This window comes from Melanaphis sacchari, unplaced genomic scaffold (assembly GCF_002803265.2).
Source record: "Melanaphis sacchari strain LSU unplaced genomic scaffold, SCAv2.0 Contig2_pilon_pilon, whole genome shotgun sequence".
Classification (NCBI taxonomy): domain Eukaryota; kingdom Metazoa; phylum Arthropoda; class Insecta; order Hemiptera; family Aphididae; genus Melanaphis; species Melanaphis sacchari.
Genome location: NW_020271173.1, coordinates 6,985,446 through 7,006,199, shown reverse-complemented (window position 1 = coordinate 7,006,199; position 20,754 = coordinate 6,985,446). Strand labels below are relative to the sequence as shown.

At 23.7% G+C, this 20,754-nt stretch overlaps 2 protein-coding genes across 2 annotated transcripts in view; both read right to left on the bottom strand.

Annotated features, from left to right (window-relative positions):
- Positions 1–1,288: 1,288 nt before the first annotated feature.
- On the bottom strand, positions 1,289–5,252 carry LOC112595833 (glucosidase 2 subunit beta-like). The gene is made up of 9 exons (XM_025341208.1): positions 5,115–5,252; positions 4,794–5,006; positions 4,260–4,444; positions 3,506–3,729; positions 3,365–3,443; positions 2,596–2,872; positions 1,996–2,186; positions 1,780–1,917; positions 1,289–1,689 (listed from the first exon to the last, which is right to left on the bottom strand). Exons 1-9 carry the CDS (start codon positions 5,209–5,211, stop codon positions 1,534–1,536), a joined length of 1,560 nt encoding a protein of 519 aa, XP_025196993.1. The 5' UTR covers positions 5,212–5,252; the 3' UTR covers positions 1,289–1,533.
- Positions 5,253–20,333: 15,081 nt separating this feature from the next.
- The window catches only part of LOC112595889 (zwei Ig domain protein zig-8-like), a 249,910-nt gene continuing 249,489 nt past the window's right edge, over positions 20,334–20,754 (bottom strand). The window contains exon 6 of the mRNA XM_025341278.1: positions 20,334–20,667. Within this exon, the coding sequence (XP_025197063.1) occupies positions 20,570–20,667 (98 nt within the window). The 3' untranslated portion in view covers positions 20,334–20,569. The remainder of the gene's footprint in view (positions 20,668–20,754) is intronic.

Here is a 20,754-nt window from a genome sequence, read left to right as displayed (position 1 = left end):
ACACTGGTAGGATCATTTCTTATGGTGCAGTTGCATAATGCTTAACTAATAAATCAAATCTGAATAAATTGCCAAAAATATTCTGAGATAAATCTTAAATAAAGGTCAAAATATTTCTATGAATGTAACATTATGTATGACTATCAAGGAATTTAATGTTCTGCCAGTTGATCATTTTTTTCTTAAAAAACAGCTATTACCTTAATACCATATAGTTATTAAATAACTTTTACCAATTTTTCATAATTTTAATACCAAATGTAAATTAAATAATATTATTACTCCTAAAGTACTTAAGTACATAAATCATCTATACAGTCTTCTTTTTTAAATGTTGGACCAAGTATTTTAAATAATCTTCCTTTAAAGATTTGTGTGATTAATTAAATTACAAAATATTTAAAATCAATTTTTTGAATTAGTTCTTGCAATAAAATGCGGATCGAACACCTTTATTGTTTTAATAAGTAAACTTTATGTAATAGAGATTATCTATAATATATAACAATTCAATTATATAAATATTTTTTCTCAATTTTACTATATTTTACATTATACTAATATAAAAGGTAATTCAATTAAAGAGTCACTTTGTCAAAAAATAAATTGTAAAAGAAAATTGTGTTCATGAGTCATAAGAAGACCTAGCTTAGTGGGGTTAATTACACATTATATCTTTATTTTGTAAATATCCAAATAAATCACAATAATAAAATTATAAGCACTTGTAACTTATGATTGATAATTGCTTACTCATATAAATTTTATTCATCAAATGTTGATATTTAATGATGGTTGTTGATTTAAATTGCAAGTATACGAACATGAAAAAGTCAGCTACTGTGAGACGCAAATCATACATGTTTTGGTCATTTAGTTTGAAGTTTTGAACAAAAAAAACCCAAATATTTCAATAAAAAAACTGCCATAAATTTCAAAATTTGTATGGGAAATTATAACCACTTTGTTTTAACGTCATATAGCAAACTTAAGACATTTCCCAGTCTTAAGAATAGACTTACTGTGGTTCTAAATAATTAAGTAGTGTCTAAGTTAATAGGTACAGTTGTTAATTGATAGAAAATTTTATGTTTTATCAAATAAATTTAGATAACATTAATTATTATAAAACTATAAATAAGAACACAAAAGAAATAACTTAAATTAAAGTATAATAATTAATTTATTCTATCTCGATTGACGATTTGTAATTAAAATATTTTGTAACAAAACATAATATTAATACAAAGCATACATTTTAAATTTAAACCATATAGAACTTTACAATTTTTATGTTTGATGTTAATATTATGACTACTAGGGTTTAAACTATCCATCACAATTGTATTTTATTTCATTAGAAACATGTTTAAAATTAGTTTTACAATTTTATATTTAAAAAAAAAAGTATATAAATAAAATATAATAATAGTACATTGATTTTAAATAATAATGAACAAATATTTTTGTATTAAATACCCCGAAAACAGTTGACACAAATTCAATGAATTAAAATTAGTCGATTTATTTAAATTATAATTCATCGTGTTCAGCATCTGTTACAGGTGCCGAAGGTCTCTCGTTGTGCTGTACACAAACGGCTGGCACAACAAAGTCCATAGCGTATTCACAACGATTTGGTTCTGTAGCTGAAAGCAATGCTGGCTCCAAGCCACAATTTAAACGTACCTATTTTTGACATTAAATATCAAATATTATATTTATTTTTAAAATTTAAAATACTAAACAAGTTGTTTAGTTTGATTCAAATATACATACATGAGTAGATCTTTGAGGACCATTCCAACAGTGTTGTCCTCTATCATATAACATAGTACGGTATTTTGGTTCACCTATCCAGCTGTTCCAAGTACCTAATCTTACTTCAGATCCACCATTTTTGGAACGTTGAGTTATCTACAGTAATTTAATTGGAAAAATGTATACTTTTAAATTCTTGTAAAACCATTATTATAATTTTAATAAAATGCATACTTGATCGAAAAGACATAATTTATACACATATTCACGGTCAGAAAGTTCATAACATTCTCCATCTAGAGCAGCAAACTCATCCTCTGGACCAAAATCTTTATTCAGTGATTCTTGTAAATGAGTTATTTCACGTTGTAAGTCTCTGAATTTCCTATCGGCTTCTTCAAATGCATTACGTGCTTGTTTGGCTTCTAAAATTAAAATTAAACAAATAAACAGTTATTGAAAAATAATAAATAAATACTAAGGTCCATAGGGTGATTGATTTTAGAAATGACACTCATTATTCAAAACTCTTACATTACTATTTAACTTGATCCCTTCATAGTTTAAGTGGAATTATAAAAAAATGTTATGGATTTATAAAATTAACTTGATGTTTATTGAACAGTTTATTAAGATAAATAATATATGTATATAGTTCTATCAAGTTAATTTAAAATAAAAGTGGCCATATAAAATATTTTAGGTGACATGTCTAAATTTTAGGCTTTTTTTGGCTTACAATAAAATATATTGTAGTTTTAAGAGTTATAAGTAATGAATAATCATAATTAAATGTTAAAATAACATTCTAAAATGTATTATGTTATCACTTGCCTTCAACTATTAATTTTGTTTCTTCATCATACTGTGATTCGTCGAGTTCTTCAGAATCTGTATATTTAACTTCATCTTCTACATGTTCACTTTCATCTTCATTTTCATCTTGATCTTGATCTTCTCCTTCATCAACTTGTCTATCACTATCAACATCAGCTGGAAGTTCGGTATCTTTAATATTCATGTTTTTAGCAAGTATTAGTTGCTTCAAACGACTCCAGCCATTTAAAATGAAATCTTCTAAATTAATTTCTTTCTTATTTTCCATAAAGTACTGAAAATAATTTATAATTTAATATTTCAATGTGAAATAAAAATAAATAATTGAAATCATTTATTATTGTTTTACTAAGGTATTAAAATATATTATTTTTTATTACATTATGAAAGTATGTATAATCAACATACAAAATTATTTTAAAAATGTATATAAAATATAGTAGAGTTAATAATGAGTCACAATAAATATATAAATATGACGTTCCACTCACAGCTTTCACAGCTAAAGAAGTTATTAATTAATTAAAGTTATATTCAAGAATATTAAATTATTTGTAAGAATTATTTTTGATGATAACTTAAAATGGATTTTAATAATTTATGCAAACTATTAGAAAAATATAAAAATATTTTATTTATTAGAAAGAAAATACAAAACAGAAGCAAACAAAATGGAAATAAATTAGCATTTGTTTTTAACGAAATTTTAATTATTGTTGATTGGTTTTTGTAACTATAATTTTTAAAATATAATAAAAGTACTTACATCTTTTTCGTCTTGTGAAATTGTACCATCATTGTTCTGATCAAAAGTAGCATATGTATCTACCTCTTCTTCTTCAATTCTATATAATATAACATTATAATTATTTTTCAAATATTATCCATTTTAAATTAAAAATTATACTTATTATTTTTATTTGTATCAATTTGATTAAATATTTCAAAAGCTTCATTCTGATCTTGCAGTTTTTCTTTTTCATTTTCTTGTCTTTTTTTTTCATCATTCATTATTTTATATTTTTCTAATGCAGACTTTTCAATTTCTTCTGCTGTTTCTTTAGTAAATAATGTATTATTTTTAGCAAGTTCTGCTTCTCTTTGTACTTCGAAAAGTTCAGTAATTCTATTCTATTGAGGGAAAATAAATTATTAGGTAACATGTTTTATATTTACTATTTAGTATTAAATTAAACAAAATAAAAATTTAACTAAAATGTATAGAATAAAAATAAACATGTAGTTAGATATAACTAAGTACCTTACTAAGTAAGGTAAGTCTTTAGGTCGTGGAAAAAAATCATGTTTAATGACAATATTATTGATACTCTTGATTAAACAATATCACAACAAACTGTAAATTATAAACCAATCATAGTACTAAGTTTACAGCAGTCAATGATGCAACACCAATAATCAAGTTAAAAATGATTACTTGGAAATAAAATAAAATCCAAGCACAAATAGTAAGAAATATCTCATATAATAATATTCTTTTATTTGTTTTCTAATTCAAATTTCTAAAAGAAAAATATTTTACTTAATCATAATATTTATCTATATTTTAAGTAAATAAAAGTTATCTCATTGTCTCTTATGATGTTTTGCTACTGGATAAAAGAAATCCTAAAAGAAAATGTTTAATGATAAGACTAATTTACTTGTTTTTCCAGTCGGAGTTCCTTTCCTTTAGCAATTAATTGAGCACGGATTTCATGACCCGCTACAAATATTTTTTGTATTCTTTCTGCTTCTTCTCTTGCTGCTCGGCCAAGTTCTTCACAAGTGTTATCACATGTACCTTTCTTTGAAATATTTGCCCACTCATCGGATCCATCACAACAATCTATATTGAAAAGTAGGTACTTGAGTTTTAATGATATTTTAAGGAAAGTTGAAATAATTGTTATTGTGTTAAACAGTAGTGTACAGAGTTATTATGCTTATGTTACTGGTGTTAAATATTACCTTTTTTAAATTTGTTTTGGAGTAAATTTACAAATATTAGGTATAACTATAAATAGTTATTAAAATGCATTTGTTTTATAACATGGTACCAATGTTTTAATAAAACTATTATACTTTTAATCATAAAACACATTGTAAAAATTATATGTCTAAGAATTTTTTGAATAGAAAAAAGTGTTACATTTTTGAAGATGTACAAAGTTTAATATGATTTGTAATAATCGTACCACAAATTCCATCATTTACTCGAGATGATGGTATGACCAGTGACGTGTGACCAGCATTTGTACAATGGAATGTGCCATTAGGACACGCCGAAGTACCGGGTTCATCACTAGCATCTGGACAATCACAGTAATCGTCATTTACAAATGAAAAAGGAATTGTGTAACTTCCATCAAAACATGAAAAATCTTTGTCGGGTACATAAAGCGAAGCTCCTAAAAAAAAAAAAAGTATAGAGTGATTTCATCGAATGATGTTCGTATTGATTAAGACATTGTATTAAAATGTTTTAAGATTTTATTTTAATATGTATTTAGTCTTACTTTCGAATGCGATACCCCTAGGCTTCACTATACTCGTACAATTGATTAGTGTGAATATACCACAAAAAATAGTAATAGATAAATAAAAGTTGTTCATATTTTTCAAAATAAAATTTAACAGTGATTAATAAATTATTATATATGTCATAACAAAATACAATTACTAAACAAATATTTAATATTAAAAATGTATTACAAAATTATTAACAACAACACTATAATCTGGCATCTGTTGTCGGCGTGACGGCGTCGGACGCTCGGGCATAATCACTTACGAGTTATCACTGATCACCGTCGGGTATTGATAACAATTCGCAGTTGTTAATATCAAACACGAGGTGTATGTCTAATGTGTATTGTGTATCGACCGGGCACGTGTAAACTCCCCTTACATTTTGTAAATTTCCCTAAAATCATTTTGTCACCGTATACACTTGTGACGATTTTCAAATACGCGCAAGTTAATGAAAATAAATAATTCAAGATAGGTTAAGAGTAGTCGGGGGCATCTACCTATCGATACCTAAGTTAGAAGTTACCTAACACTTGACAAATCGTTATCTAATTTTATTTAACTCGATAAGTTAGAATAGCATTGATATGAAAAATAATATTATCTCAGACTCAGTTTAAAAAAATTAATATACCTATTTTTATTAATTAGTAGGTATGTGAATCATATCATAAAAAGTAACTGCGTTCTTTCTAATTTCCTAAATTATAATAAACAAATTTAACATAGTACAGTAGGTATTCATGTATAAATATATCTATTTTATTTCACATGATTATTAAATAGGTATTTAAACTATACACGTCTCAATTAATAATTTAACAAATAGCAATTTAAGGGCATATAATATTATATATGTCTATCTAATATAATCCTATTATTTTATTTAATCGTCGTGCTCTTTTAAAACATAACATATAAAAATATAAATTATATATATGTAGGGAAATTTGTTTTATGGGATGGTCTTAAAGGTCGGACCCCCCCATAAAAAAAAATTATATATATATCTATTCAAACAAATAATTTAGTTTCCATCATAATTAGAGTACGGATTTATATTAATATATGTAATCGCATATTTTTTTTTCCTTTTCACTTTTTGGATTTTTGTCATTATCTTCTTGAATCATAATAATTTGAATCTAATGGTGAAATTTGTTTTTGCATATTTCTGCATAATTAATGGTTAGGTATTGCATATTTTTGCATATTTTTACAAAATTCAAATATATTGCATATTAAAGCAAAAATTTTTCATTAAATATTTAAGTAATTAATTATTAAAAGTTGTTTAATTTTTAAACTTTAAATAAACAAAAAAAAAAAAAATTTCTTGAATTTTTGTTACATATTTTTATTATTTTTACTGCATAATATTGTATTTCATATTTCAATACTTTTTAGTGCACAAAAATCTGTACTCTACTCATAATACTAATATAATAATTAATAACTAGTAATAAAGATAACTAAGTCTGACTATTTTCCCTTCTCAGTCAATCACATAGTACTATCGTTGTTACTTGATCTATATTATTCTATAATCAATTTATAACATCGTTTATGTTTTGTGCAATATTTAAATATAACGTATTTATTTATTAATTAATCAGTAGGTATTATCAGTGAATGTGGTTGTTCATTAATTGTGTATACAATGTATAAAATATTATTTTGAACGTACATTGATTCAAACTGGTGTTGTTGTATTAAGAAATGATTCACATAATAATTACTCAATCAAAAAATAATCAACATGACGAATTTAATAATAATAATTTTAATAAAATTAGCATAACGATGAATTTTTCTAATTATAAAATATGAATAAAAAAAAAATATAAATGCAATTTAAAATACATATATTATTGGAGGATAACTAGAAATTTCCCTCCCCCCTCGTTACGTTAAATGGTTCTATATAATATTTTTAGGGGAATTTACTGTTTCATTTTTTAGAGGAACTTACATTTGCCCGTGTCGACTATAACTCGATTACTTATCAACAACACACTACACCAAGTAGTAACTACAATTAAATGACGAATAATAATTAACGGATACCTATATCCACGAAGATTTGAGATAGTATACTTTGAGGATGTTGGCTTTATATTTTTATTTTCTTAACGTATTTATTGTTTGACATAGTTTTCTCTTTTCAGAGCGTAACCAGTTAATAGTAAACTCTGCTATAAAACAACACTTAACCATTTTTAATGTGTATTATTTGGAAGGTAAATAGATGTAACTAGACTTTTATGTCAGGTGTTGCTGAAATGTACGAAAAGTTTTCAAAAGTTTTATTTTTCTTATTTATTTACAATACATTTAACAGAAAATGTTAAATCTAATAAAAGATTTTTCACCGTACGATAGTATTATATACTTTATAATTATTAAATATACCTACTCATATCGAATAATCTTATTATGTGGATTGTTAATTATTATTTATAGTGATGTTCAATATACGTTTAGAATAACCAAAATTATTTAATAAACCATTTCCCTGGCTTTTTAAGAAATTTAAAAATATTTAAAATGTACTCTAATTTATTTGTATTGTTAATAAGCTATATATTATCAAAACATCTGAACGTTTAATAGTAATATAATTTAATACGTGTTGATAGTTAAATTTTAAGAATTCAAGTACGCCATATAACATAATGAGTCAAAAATTGGAATACAAAATCGAAATTAGAATCGAAGAAAATTTTTTCTTCGGATTTTTAGTAGGTAACCCGTAACGTGTAAGTATAGTTGATGAATTCTAATTATTGAAGACTAAATATTCAATACAAGTTAAAACTAATGTTTATATTTAATATTATTGTAAGTTATATATTTAGATGCAATGATTTATCAAAGGAAACTAAATTCGAATATTAATTTTTCATGTGTGTTGTTAAAACCATGACGGGTATAAATAATCTAACTAAACTGTTAATTCTTATTTATTAGACATGTTAAACTATACAAATATATAAGAATATATTATGAATTATTAATGTATGCTATTACGTAGGTAAATATCATTATTTATTTTATCTAAAACTATTAAGTAGGAAGTTTTATTTTTTTTAATTAATAGAATAATTAATTTATATGTATGTATTATTCAATACACATATATATACAGTATATGCAATTTATGTATTTTAATCATATATATAACAAATTAAAATGTATTAAAATTATCATAAATATTAGTATAAATTACTTTTTTTTTGATTTTATTAGAATATTATTAAAATCAATCTAGGTACACTATTCAAAATCATCAATATATCTATAAAAAAAGATAAACATTTAAAAAAATCATATTACAAATTAACTGAATTAATAGTTATACACACGTCATTGACGTTAAAAACTTGATTAATGTGTTATACTTCACAAGTTTTTTTTTGAATTACTATGGTAATATTTTTAAAAAATCATGGAAAATCATAAAAGTACCTAAGTGAAAAAATGTGAGTAAGCTCTAATTTTTTATACAATTTGATCATTTTTTGGTAATCTTGATAATGCTTTAACATTTTAAATTCTCATTTCAAAGGCACGCCTGACTTATGATGTCACATATTTTTTATTTTTTTTTTCATATTATGTAAATTATAAAACTTACCTATACTGACATATTTGATTTATTTTGATTGTGCATTGTGCATATTAAATTAATATTTATAATTGAATATGACTGTAATTATTACTTGAATCAAACTATAAAAAATATTTTTATCGTATAGTGTCCCATTTAAAGTGATTTAGTGTTTTTACAAAAAATCTGGTTACCTTTATCTAGTAATTATTATAATCAAATAATTACATCATATAATAATTTATAACTATAGAAAGTAATATAAACAAATTTTCATTTTTCATACGCAAAAATAATTTTACAACTAAGTATAAACAAAATAATAAATAAAATCACATATTCTTGCAGTAATGTATAAAAGTATATTAAATAGAATTCATTATTGGTATTCAAAAATTTTAAATAAAATACGCTCTATATTTAATTAAATACATAACTATTTAATATTTTAATATCTATAAATGTGAAATAACAATGAAAATAATAAAGTTATAAATTATAAAAAAAAATTGAATGAATGAACTCTGTGTTGGTGTTATTATTAAATACAACATCATAATTACAATTTGTTTTATTGTGTATTGAACATTCAAAACAAATCATAAAATAAAAAAATAAAAATAATATAATATAATTTAATAAAAACTACAGCAGTATAAAATATAAATATTGTGCATCAATCTAAATTTTAAGTAATTAATCACAATATATATATTTTTTTTACATATCAATGATAATATTAGGTATATAGTTTCAAAAAATATAATAATATGCAATAGAGAATATCCGGTTTGGTATGATCATTTTATCGAATCTTTAATACAATTAGTTAAATTGTATACTTATTGGCCAACACTTTTATATAGCAATATGCCACGAAGACGACTCGATAACCCACCACGGAGTAGTGGAAACGTACCGTGAATAAGCGGTGGTAATAGTCGCGAAGATGTAGCGGTGGCCATTCGCGAAAGCGAATCATTAATTGACCCCAAAGTCGCAACGGCATCAGTCAACGAAGTCACTATGGTCTATGTGCGATCTGAAAAGGTGGTGCATTGGAAACCGTTGGCGTTGTCAATGAAGTCGATTTTACAACAAAACTCGTAGAAGTGTCCGCAACACTTTGTAAAGGTTTAGGCTCAAGCTTGACTGACCACGATGGCACAATGGAAACAGTTGGCTTCGTCAACGAAGGTGATTTTACAACCAAGCTCGTAGACGTATCCGCAACACGCCATAAAGGCCTATACGCGATCTGGCAAGACGGCACATCAGAATTTTTTGTTTAAAAATAATGTTTTTTTTTTTTTTTGTATTAAGTTACCACCGTAGTGATATTTTAACTTATTTTGTAGATTATTTATTTTAAACCGGAACATTTTATATTACCTAATTGTCGTGTAAAATTATAGTAAATAATAATAATCTAACAATCTTTGTACTTTGTCAAAATTGTCTGAGTATAATATTAATTAGACTATATTTTATATGTATTTTATTTTAACCATGTAGGCTCTTTAACCTGAAAATTATTTTGTAATTTAAAATGTATACAATGTTTAATTTTTATTGCTAAGATTTTAAATTTTAATACAAAGTTGCTCATAAATAATTTATATTGAACAGAAAAACATAAATAACTAATAACAGTATTTTTTTTCTTTTAACAGACGTTTGAAGTTTAAATTTGAGTGAAAAATGTTATTTAAGTTAGAAATAAGGATAAAAGTGATTTTTTTATAGTTGAGAAATTTTATTATTATTTATAAGGATTTAAAACTTTTACGTATCATATAAATTTTACTGTACGCAATGACATTTTTAAAATATTGTGCAAATTGTTTTTAAACCAATACCTACCTGTTCACACTATTCACACTATCACAATGACTTATTATAAGACTCTTATAATAAGGTAAGGTATTGGCACAAAAGTTGATAAAAATTATAACATAATATATTATTATAATAATTAAATATTAATCATGTAATAAATGCAATGTTTACGGTAAACATTAAATCAACCTAGGTACTTTAATACTAATAGTAAAATAATAATTAATATCAATAAAAAAAAATATACTATGAGATAAAATTAATTTTATTGACTGACTGTCTCCACACAGAATAGTTTTTCGTATACAACAATAAATCATTGAATTCAAATTTTACACATCAATTATAGTTAACCACTTATCATATATTGTACAGCAGAGCGGTATCCACTTACCATCTCCCTGCAACTTTTATTATTTTAATAATTGATTGTAAAAAGTTTATCAGATAAAATAAGCTTAGCCCAATAATATCTTATATTTGGAAGGGGGGAGGTGGGTGGAATTTTTATTGTAACTATAAAAATATTTAATTTCTAGTGCAGTGTCTCTTTAAGAGATTTATAATTTGGCGCCCGGGGTGATAACCCTCCCCCCCTAGTATATGCCACTGCTCATATACATGTTTATGTTGCATTATAATAGTATAAAATAATTAAATTTAAATTACAAGTTGGAAATATTACAATATAAATTTCGGTTGTATGGAACAATATTTTTCAATTCATCAATTATATCATCGTAGTCAATTTGTGATAGTATTTCTTGCTCAATAAACAAGAGTAATAAATCTTTAAGTCTATTTTGTGTCATAGTATTATGAAGTTTTGACTTAACAATAGCCAGTTTTGAAAAATATCTTTCACGAGAACCTATACGTGACTGGAATGACCAAAAACTCTATCAACACATCATATTATAAATTTGAAAAAATGTTTGTTCGATCCAAATGTTTATTTGTATGCCATCTAATCATTGATCTATAGTTATTGTTGTAGATAATACACAAGGAATGCTAGTTAATCTTTTAAGAAGTTTAATTTCTTGTTCTAGTTGATCCATTTACATTTTAAATACTTAACCAAGTAGTTTAATATTTTCAAACACAGGAATAAATCACAAGAAATTACTGAGAGAAGAAATAATACCTATGGCTTCCTTATTAATTCTATTATTTAATCCATTTATCATATTATCAAGTGCTGTATTAAAACAAGTTAACTTTGATTTCCTGACTTATAGTTTTATGAAACGTTTGTGATGTTCTATTTTTACTTTTTAATAGACATGATATTTTCCTTTTTCGGATTTATGGAATATTTATTTATTTTTTGTAGTGCACAACTGGACTGTTTATTTATATAAATTGTTAAAAAAAGAGTCATCAGATTGAAAGTTTTGAAGAGTGGTTTTAATGAAGTGATTAATGAAGCAGTTGATAACAAACTAAGTTGTTTGCCTGAAAATTTACATTTACTTTCATGATTCATTTTGAAATTGGGCGCATCATATTTAAATAATAAATAAAATTCAAATGGTTTTATATTTTGAATCAAGGTATCTACAAAAGTATGTACTTTATAAATAATAATCTAAAATAAAGATTCAGATATTGCTATAACACACCCGTAAACATGCCTACGGAAGGGTATCTATTTTACTAGTAAGTATAGTAACTAGCATATGTATTATTTTATTTAAATACTCAAAGTGATAATATAATAAAAAAAAATTAATAGATGTGTTGTAGGTATGAAGTAGGTAACTAACTTATCCATAGTGTCGAATTATGTGTCAATTTTTAAGTAAGTAGGTATAATATGAAGATGTATCATATTATATACCCGAGAGTTTGTTATATTTCATTTTATTTTTGTTATTGAAAATTAAAAAAAAAAAAAAATTATTTACATAATAATTATATACAGTGATGTATGCATTATTGCAATTAATATTTATTAGGCGTATTTAAAATAACTGAATCAGTTTTTTTGTTAGGTTGATGGGGGTTAACTGTGAAAAAAAGAAGCATATTAAAATTTAGGTACTTGTTTATTATATTATAGTATTATGATTAGTTAGGTTACATGTTAACTTACATGTTGGATTTATATAATCATGATAAACTATCAAATATTAAGTGATTCAAGAATTTAAATTCAAAATGTATTTTTGCATATTTCATGCATTTTTTTTATAAAATAATGTATTTTTAGTCTATGCCTATAGTTTTATTTTTAATTAATTCAAATTTAAAAAGTTTTTGTACATCTTTATTTATGTTAACTGAATTTTTTTAAGTGCACATTTTTAAATTTCTATAGGTTAATTATAAGTATAATTATTATTATTTTTTATGTATTTTATGTATTTTATTTATTTATTATTATAGCGATAAATATATTTATTTTACAGTGATATATAGTATATTTTATTTTTATCAAGAAATTTTTTCTTTAACAAATTGGATTTAGATTTTAGAGAGGTTAAAATTAGAATCAGAAAAAATAAGAAAAAACTGAGATGTTTACAAAATGTGAGTTTTGACAATTTATTTTTTATTTTTGTAATGGATTTGCAAAACCGAAAAGCTGTAGATACTAAATTTTCACAAAATGTTTATATTAGCATTTTATACATGATTCAATTACAGATTGAATAATTTTAAGTTTTTCAAGTATTTATAGTTTTATCTAGTTTGTGATACAATTTTCAAAATATTTTAATGCTCTTCTAACTACATACAGACATTTTTGACGTTTTTAATTTTTTAAATTTTAATATAAGAGTTTACATAAGTTGTTTATAAATCAATTACAAATATTAAAAATATAAAGTCACAATATTTTTCTATAATCGTTGTACACAATTTTTAAAATCTCTAAAATTTTTATCGCTAATATAACTAAGATTTATATGTACAAATATATAACATTTAATAGACTTAAGAAATGTAATGTATATTTTATATACATTTCAATGACATTTTCAAAACATTTGTATTAATTTTATACAGCTACTAATTTATAGTTGATTACTTTTTACAATATAACTATTATAAATTGTAAAATAGTTAAATTACTAAAAAAATTAAAAACAATATGATGTTTCGATATAAAAACCATAAAAATCTTGTTGTCATAGTCAGTTACAGTATTGGAAAATAATATAATATTTGTCTTTATGTCAAAGTATTATTTCTATTCAGTTTGTTACAACAACTACAATGAATGATGTATTTTATAATCTAAAAGTTATAACGTACATTTATCATATAATATTAACGTATGGATATCGCAGTGCAGATAACGTCTGAAGTTTAGACACGATCAAAGCCTCAATGGACGATACAACAAGTTACAATCGAGTCATCAAATGGTCCTATCAAAAACGATTTAGCCAGCCACAATTAAGCAAGTCTGTCGACGAGATTTAACGGTTCAATGCCCAATATCACGGTGATTACGTCTGGTGCAGTCGGTATGTGGTCGCCGTCCGTTGTTTCGACAAAATGTCCAAATGGCTTCATTGATATCGTCTGAGCAAACTATACCAATTCAAAAAAGAGGCTTTATAATGAATAGTAAAACATGAGATAGATGAATTTCTTCATCCGGTTCCACAACAAATGGCTTCTATGTTTAATCATAGTAACAGAAATACAAGGCGAAGTCCTGCGAGGTGTGATATGTAATAATAAGCTCTTCGTGCGTTTGGTTTCATACGTGGTGATTGCTCAGAATTTAAAAATGTAAGGCTCTTACTTTTTTCCCCTGTTGTTTTCTCTCGAATGAGTTATCTGTTTTTATTCAATACTTTGTAACTAGTTACCTATTAGTTGATTAAGTAGTGAATCTATATTTTTTATTCCAAACCATCACAAATTTCAGAAAAAATGCAGTAACAATTCAATATTCATTACATTTAGGTACTTGGTAATTGTTAGCATATAAAACAATCGATTTGATTATTTTGATACTAGTACAACTGGGTGCATAAACAATTTTAAATCACTATATAAATAATCCCCGTTAAAAGTTGACACAGTTTTCAGATTGCAGTTTATGGATCCGTAATAATTAAAAGTAATCATATATAGTACAATGATAACGTTTATACATTTGAAAACTTGAAATGCCATTTTAATATGTTGCATATTAATTAAAGTATATTTTTGGATTAACTCTATTGGAACAGGACAGACAATTCGGAATATTGGAAATTTATTTAATATGAAATGTCTACATGAATACATAAATAAACGTAGGTGTGAGTGAGCTGAAATCACTTGAAATTCCAAAATAATTGAAATGCTCTTAAAAATTGATCTCTCAACTTATTGATTTAAAGTGGAAACTGCCAAAAAAGAAAGAAGAATGGTTTTTTTAAATACACCACCTACGTTAGATAGTTGATATAAATTTTGTCAAAAAATTTGTATTGAACGATTTTATACAATAGATTATGTAGTAAAATTAATATTTGATGCTTACAACTAAACATAATATTATTATATAATAATATTTTGATTTCTAACATGTTATTTGAAACTTAATATTGTATTATGCTTCTTATACATTTACACCTGTTGTATTAATGTGTTGTTCCTTAATTTTTAGATATAAGTTATATTTATATAATTAATAATGATTGTAGATAAACGACCAAAAATTGCATAGCTATTTTAAAAATAGTCGTTAAATAAGAAAAATATATATATCAATTGGCAAAAAAAGAAACCTCCAAGTGAATAAAGATACAGGACTACAGGGGGTCAGAAAGTAATAATAAAAATAAAGTATGATAAATTACATGCAACCGAGGCAAGTTGTGGGTTATAGTGAATCTACTAGTGTGTTGGAAACAGGCTTTGGAGCAATAGAAAACACTTCAATTCATCACGCTGACAGTGTAGTCGCCGGCATAAGCCCTTGTCAGCCAGGAGTTTTTAAACCGTCAACTCTTTTCGCCAAGACAGCCTAATATCTTAACCGTTGAATTAATGGTTTCAGTAGCGGTGAAAAACAGAAGAAAAAACGATACATTTTACTATGAACCAAGTAAGTAATTCAAACAAATAATTATTTGGTCAAACTGATTGTTATTTTTTTTCGTTTACTTTTAGAATGTCTGATGAAGAGCTAAAACGTTGAGAAAACTCCAGTTCGTGAATTATATAGAACTACGTTGAACAGTTTGAACTTACCTGTTTACTATAACTTACGTAAGGTTTATTTTTGATTGAGTATCAACATGAAATATTGTCTGTGTAGTATTATTGTTATCTAATGGAAATAAATAAAATTAATATTTGTTATTATAATTATTATATGGACTTGATATGTAAACCCCTTGACTGGATGGTTTCCTTATTGTATTTTTTAATTCTAATTCTTGTCCAATGCAACTTAATTTATTTGTTAGTTGTGATTATTGATCATATATGTATATAACAGATTTTAAAATAAAATTCATAGGCATTCTAAGAAAATCAAGAACCCAATTGTAAATAATTTAATTTCTTGTCATATAACTTTTTAATTTCTTTTAGATTTGTCAATAAATATGTAAATTCCAAAGATAATCAATTTGTCATTATCTACTTGAATACAAAATTATTAACAACTAACTAGTTGTTTTTAAAGTGCATAAAAATAGTTTGAATATTATTAAAATTAAAATTGTTGACCTATGTATTATAGTACGAGTATAGTACTGTGTTTTTTATTTGTATTATTGATTTTTTTGTTATAAAATAGATTTTTGTAATTTAGTCTTTATGTATAAAACATTGCAGTTATTTGGACCACATGAGGTATAATTTGTGAATTTAAAATCAAATATTATGGTAATTTGGCATGGTTCTTAAATTGGTTGCCCTGAAAATGGATAGTAGTTCGCGCTTTACTGATATGCATAGACAGGGATTGTGGCCTGCATAAGAAAATGCGGATTAGAAAAAAAAAATTAAACGATGTATAGAATTGAACATTGAGCATTACCTCAATAGCTAAACAATAATCATTATATGAACTTATTTTAATGGATGATAATAATTGATAACATAAGAATATTGAATATGAATATAAATACGAGTATATGATTATAGATAATATTTTGGATATTTACAAATTTTTGTTAAAACTATAAATATTAACTTAAATCTAATAATTAAGTCTTTTTCTTAATTTTAAGTAGTATATGTATAATATAATAAAGTATACAATTTAATTCAATTTTATTACTGGCGAAGTTAAAAATATTGGTTAAAAGGATTTTATTGTTTAAACAAAGTACATTCAAAGAATGAGAGCGAATATATTTAATATAGGATTTCCATAAATATTGAATTATTTTAGAAATGGTTTGGAAACATAAAAAAATATTTAGTTAATCTATTAAAATAATTTAGCAGGAACAGAAGAAAGTTATATAAATGTCGTACTTAGATATAAAGTTTTGTAATCATAAAATTATTATAAAAGAATAAACTTGGTAAATGGGAAACTTAGTTTTGAAAAGCGTAAAAATGATTAAAATTTGTGTATACATAGTAATTATAAAAATTATATTTATAAATTTCACTGAAATAATTAGTTTTGTTGGAAAAGATTAATGAATAAGTTAATGAAAATAAAAAGTAAATAAATAGCTTATGTAATGGATAAACTGTTATAGAAATGTAAAGTGTAACAAATACCTAAAATGTATATATTATAGGTATGTATTTTAATGGGTAGTGAATATTCTTATTATTATTGAATATTGGTTTTATTAATTTCTTAACAAATTAGAAGTTAACTTGTTATTTCATAAATTTCATTATTTAAATTTATCTTATTAATTATTGTACAGTGTACATTATTCATATATAGTATTCAACATCTATTATTGATTTAAAATAAAAACAAATTAATTCAGAATAAAATAACATTTAATGAACATCAAATTACGATTAATTAGGTAGGTAACATTAACTTACATGAATAAATATTTGTATGTATGTATATAAAAGAAAAGATTATAATAAGAAAAACTTAACAAAATTTTATAGATAATTATACATGTTTCATGATGATAAAATGTATGAAATGGTGTATACAACAAGAATAAAATAAACAATAAATATAATTTATTCAACTCTACAAAAATTTAAATTTTTTAATTTGTTCACAAAATGTGTACTTAACTAATTTATTTACAAAAATAAAAATATTTTGAAAAAAATTAATGTTTGTCTATTATTTTGTTTGTAACTTAGTGCCAATTAAAAAAAAAAAAAAACCACCATTACTTAAATTTAATATTTACTTAATAATATTAAGGGTTATTAGTTTAATGTATGATCAATTTGTTAAAATAGATCATAATATTTGCTTAAATGCATTATATTTATCAAGGATAGATACGTACATAAATATGAAATACGTTTTATTAATTTATAATACAATGTTTAAATATCTGCGTAAAGCATAATTATAAGTATAAACATTTATTTTGCAAGTTAGTACATAATATATTTTTACACATTTTTAGTTGTGTATATTATCTTATGGATAAATCAAAATATATTTAAAAACAATGTTAAGTTTATATTGTATCTATAAAATAAATAAAAACACATAATATATATATATAAGAATTAAAAAGCAGGTTTGTAGTATACCTAAACTCAATTTTATTTTTGGCGATGTAAATTGTTTGTTTTTTAATTATTATATATACTTATATTATATTATATAACTACTAAATATACAATATGCATACATTTATATTTTAAACCAACCAAAAATTAATATGTAACTATATTTATGAATGAAATGCATGTTCCGTTAACTATAGGTTATATAATAATATTAATCAGGTATATATAATATACGTACAGTAGGGTTTCGTTAATCCGAACGAGATTGGGGAAAAGGATCATTCGGATTAACGATTTGTCCGGATTACTTATGACTTAAAAAAAAAATCAATTTTCTTGCAACCTAAATTTTGAAATTAATTTTTACCTATCTATACTGCAGTATTAATTCATAAAATTCGTTGTTCAAAAACACAATTAATACAATCAAAATCATTATAATTATGTATATACAGCCAGATAATATTATGTTCATATATTGCATATTATTATGAATTATGATACACGTGTGTATTAGTATAGTGATGCGGAAATTTCCAAGCCCGTTCAGATTACAGCGTCTTTCGAATTAGCCTGTGTTAGGATTAACGAGCCCCTATTGTATATCTATATTAGATTTTAAATTTTTTTTTCAAAAACCATACATTTTAACAAAAATTTTTTTAGATATTAAAATAGGAAGTAAGTCGGAATTTAAATTACTGATAAACTGTATTGTTGTTTTTGTTTATTTTTTATAACTGTATAAATTTGAAATTTTTATAAAACAAATTCTAATAATAACTCATATTTATCATTGTTTGTAATTTCTTTTATATTTTCTCGTATATATATTAAATTGACTATTGTGTTATAGGTAACTTATGTGCACTAAAGCCATTCAGTTATTTTAATACTTAATTAAGATATTATAATTATGTACAAAGCAATGTGTAGAATTCATGTTATAAAATATTTCTTGTTTTTCGTAATAATGTTTAGTATTTACTAGATCTACTAAATCTAGTATTGTTTAATAGTTAAATAGATTTAATATTCCATACGAATATATTTTATGATAATGAAAGTATACTTATTGCCTTTTGGTTTCAAGTATGTTATATAACTTATATTTTATAATAATATATTAATTTATATTAATAGAATTATTGATGATTGAAGATAATTTATGTAGTATTTTTAGTAGATAAATTAACCAATGAAATAAAACGTCAGTTTAAATATCAATTGTAAATCTATAATTATGGGCATTTTATTTGAATATACTTAATATCTACTATTATTAGTTCGTTGTCAATTATATAATTCAAAGCAGATTTATTATAACTTTTATTTATTACGATTGTATGAAACCATGTTAATAATCAATAAATTTATTAATTTAATTTTTTTTGTACAGATTCACAAATTGCTTTGCAATAATAATAATAGTAATAAATAAGTATTAATTTATTATATTAGTAATAGAGTTACCAAAAATGAATTTAGGTACTTGTGTGTTATGTGGCCTCTTCTCTGTCCACCGACTTAATTTAAGTCGTTTTAATATGATTTACCTACAACTATAGTATCAACAACATTATAATTTAAAAATTAATCATATTTACAATAATAAAGAAAATGTACAAAAAAAAAAAAAGGGAAAAAAAGAAACAGTTCTTAGAAACAGAATGAATGTGGTGTCGTTATTAACTTGTTAAATATATATTTAATTGTAGCCAAACATTGACAAGACAATTTTTTTTTGTTTATTTGTTTTAAAAACCAATTGTGATATTTTGTTTCACATTAAATTATTAACTATTTATATAATATAATAAGATACATTTTAAATATGAATTTCATTGATAATGGGGGTAGGAGGTTACTCTGAATCAATTATATATTAATATTCAATGGTATTTATAGCATTACTGTGTCAATTAGTTAAAAATAACTATTACTGTTGGAAGACAAAATGCTGTTTAAAGTATACAATTATTTTTATATTTAAAGGAGTTTCCATATAAAATAGAATAAACAGATTACGTTTTTAAATTTTTTAAAAACGACACTAAAAAAATATATTAAATATAAATATTGGGGATAATATATCATGCCTATAGCTTTGGGGTTTGTTTATTTTTTTAATTTGAGTACTTTTAAACACCTAAATAGGTAGTTTTATAGTATAAACAATAATTTGAGTATACAGTTATTGTATGACTGAAAATTATAAAGGTATGATTATAATATTATATTATCGTGTAACATTACATAATAATGTAGTACAATTTAAAAGTTTTAGTTTATGACTTCAGTATTTTACAGCATATAATTTATAAATAATATTATTTTACAATTTTTAAATCACGTGCTAATAAATAGCACCAAAGCAACGCTGAGGAATGATAGTGAAGATTTCAAACTGAGCTTCGAACCTTTTTGCATAGCCGCTGGATGCTCTCCTGTAATCATAAAATAGTCAAGTTATTTAAACTATAAGTACGATAAAAATAACATTACAATTTTAAAAAGAACAAAATTAAGATTAT

Coding starts and splice junctions, on each gene's coding strand:
- LOC112595833 (XM_025341208.1), bottom strand. CDS start 5,211: ATGAACAACTTTTATTTATCTATTACTATTTTTTGTGGTATATTCACA. Junction 5,007..5,114: donor TAGGGGTATCGCATTCGAAA/GTAAGACTAAAT, acceptor TTTTTTTTTTAG/GAGCTTCGCTTTATGTACCC. Junction 3,730..4,259: donor AACTCCGACTGGAAAAACAA/GTAAATTAGTCT, acceptor TTCCCTCAATAG/AATAGAATTACTGAACTTTT.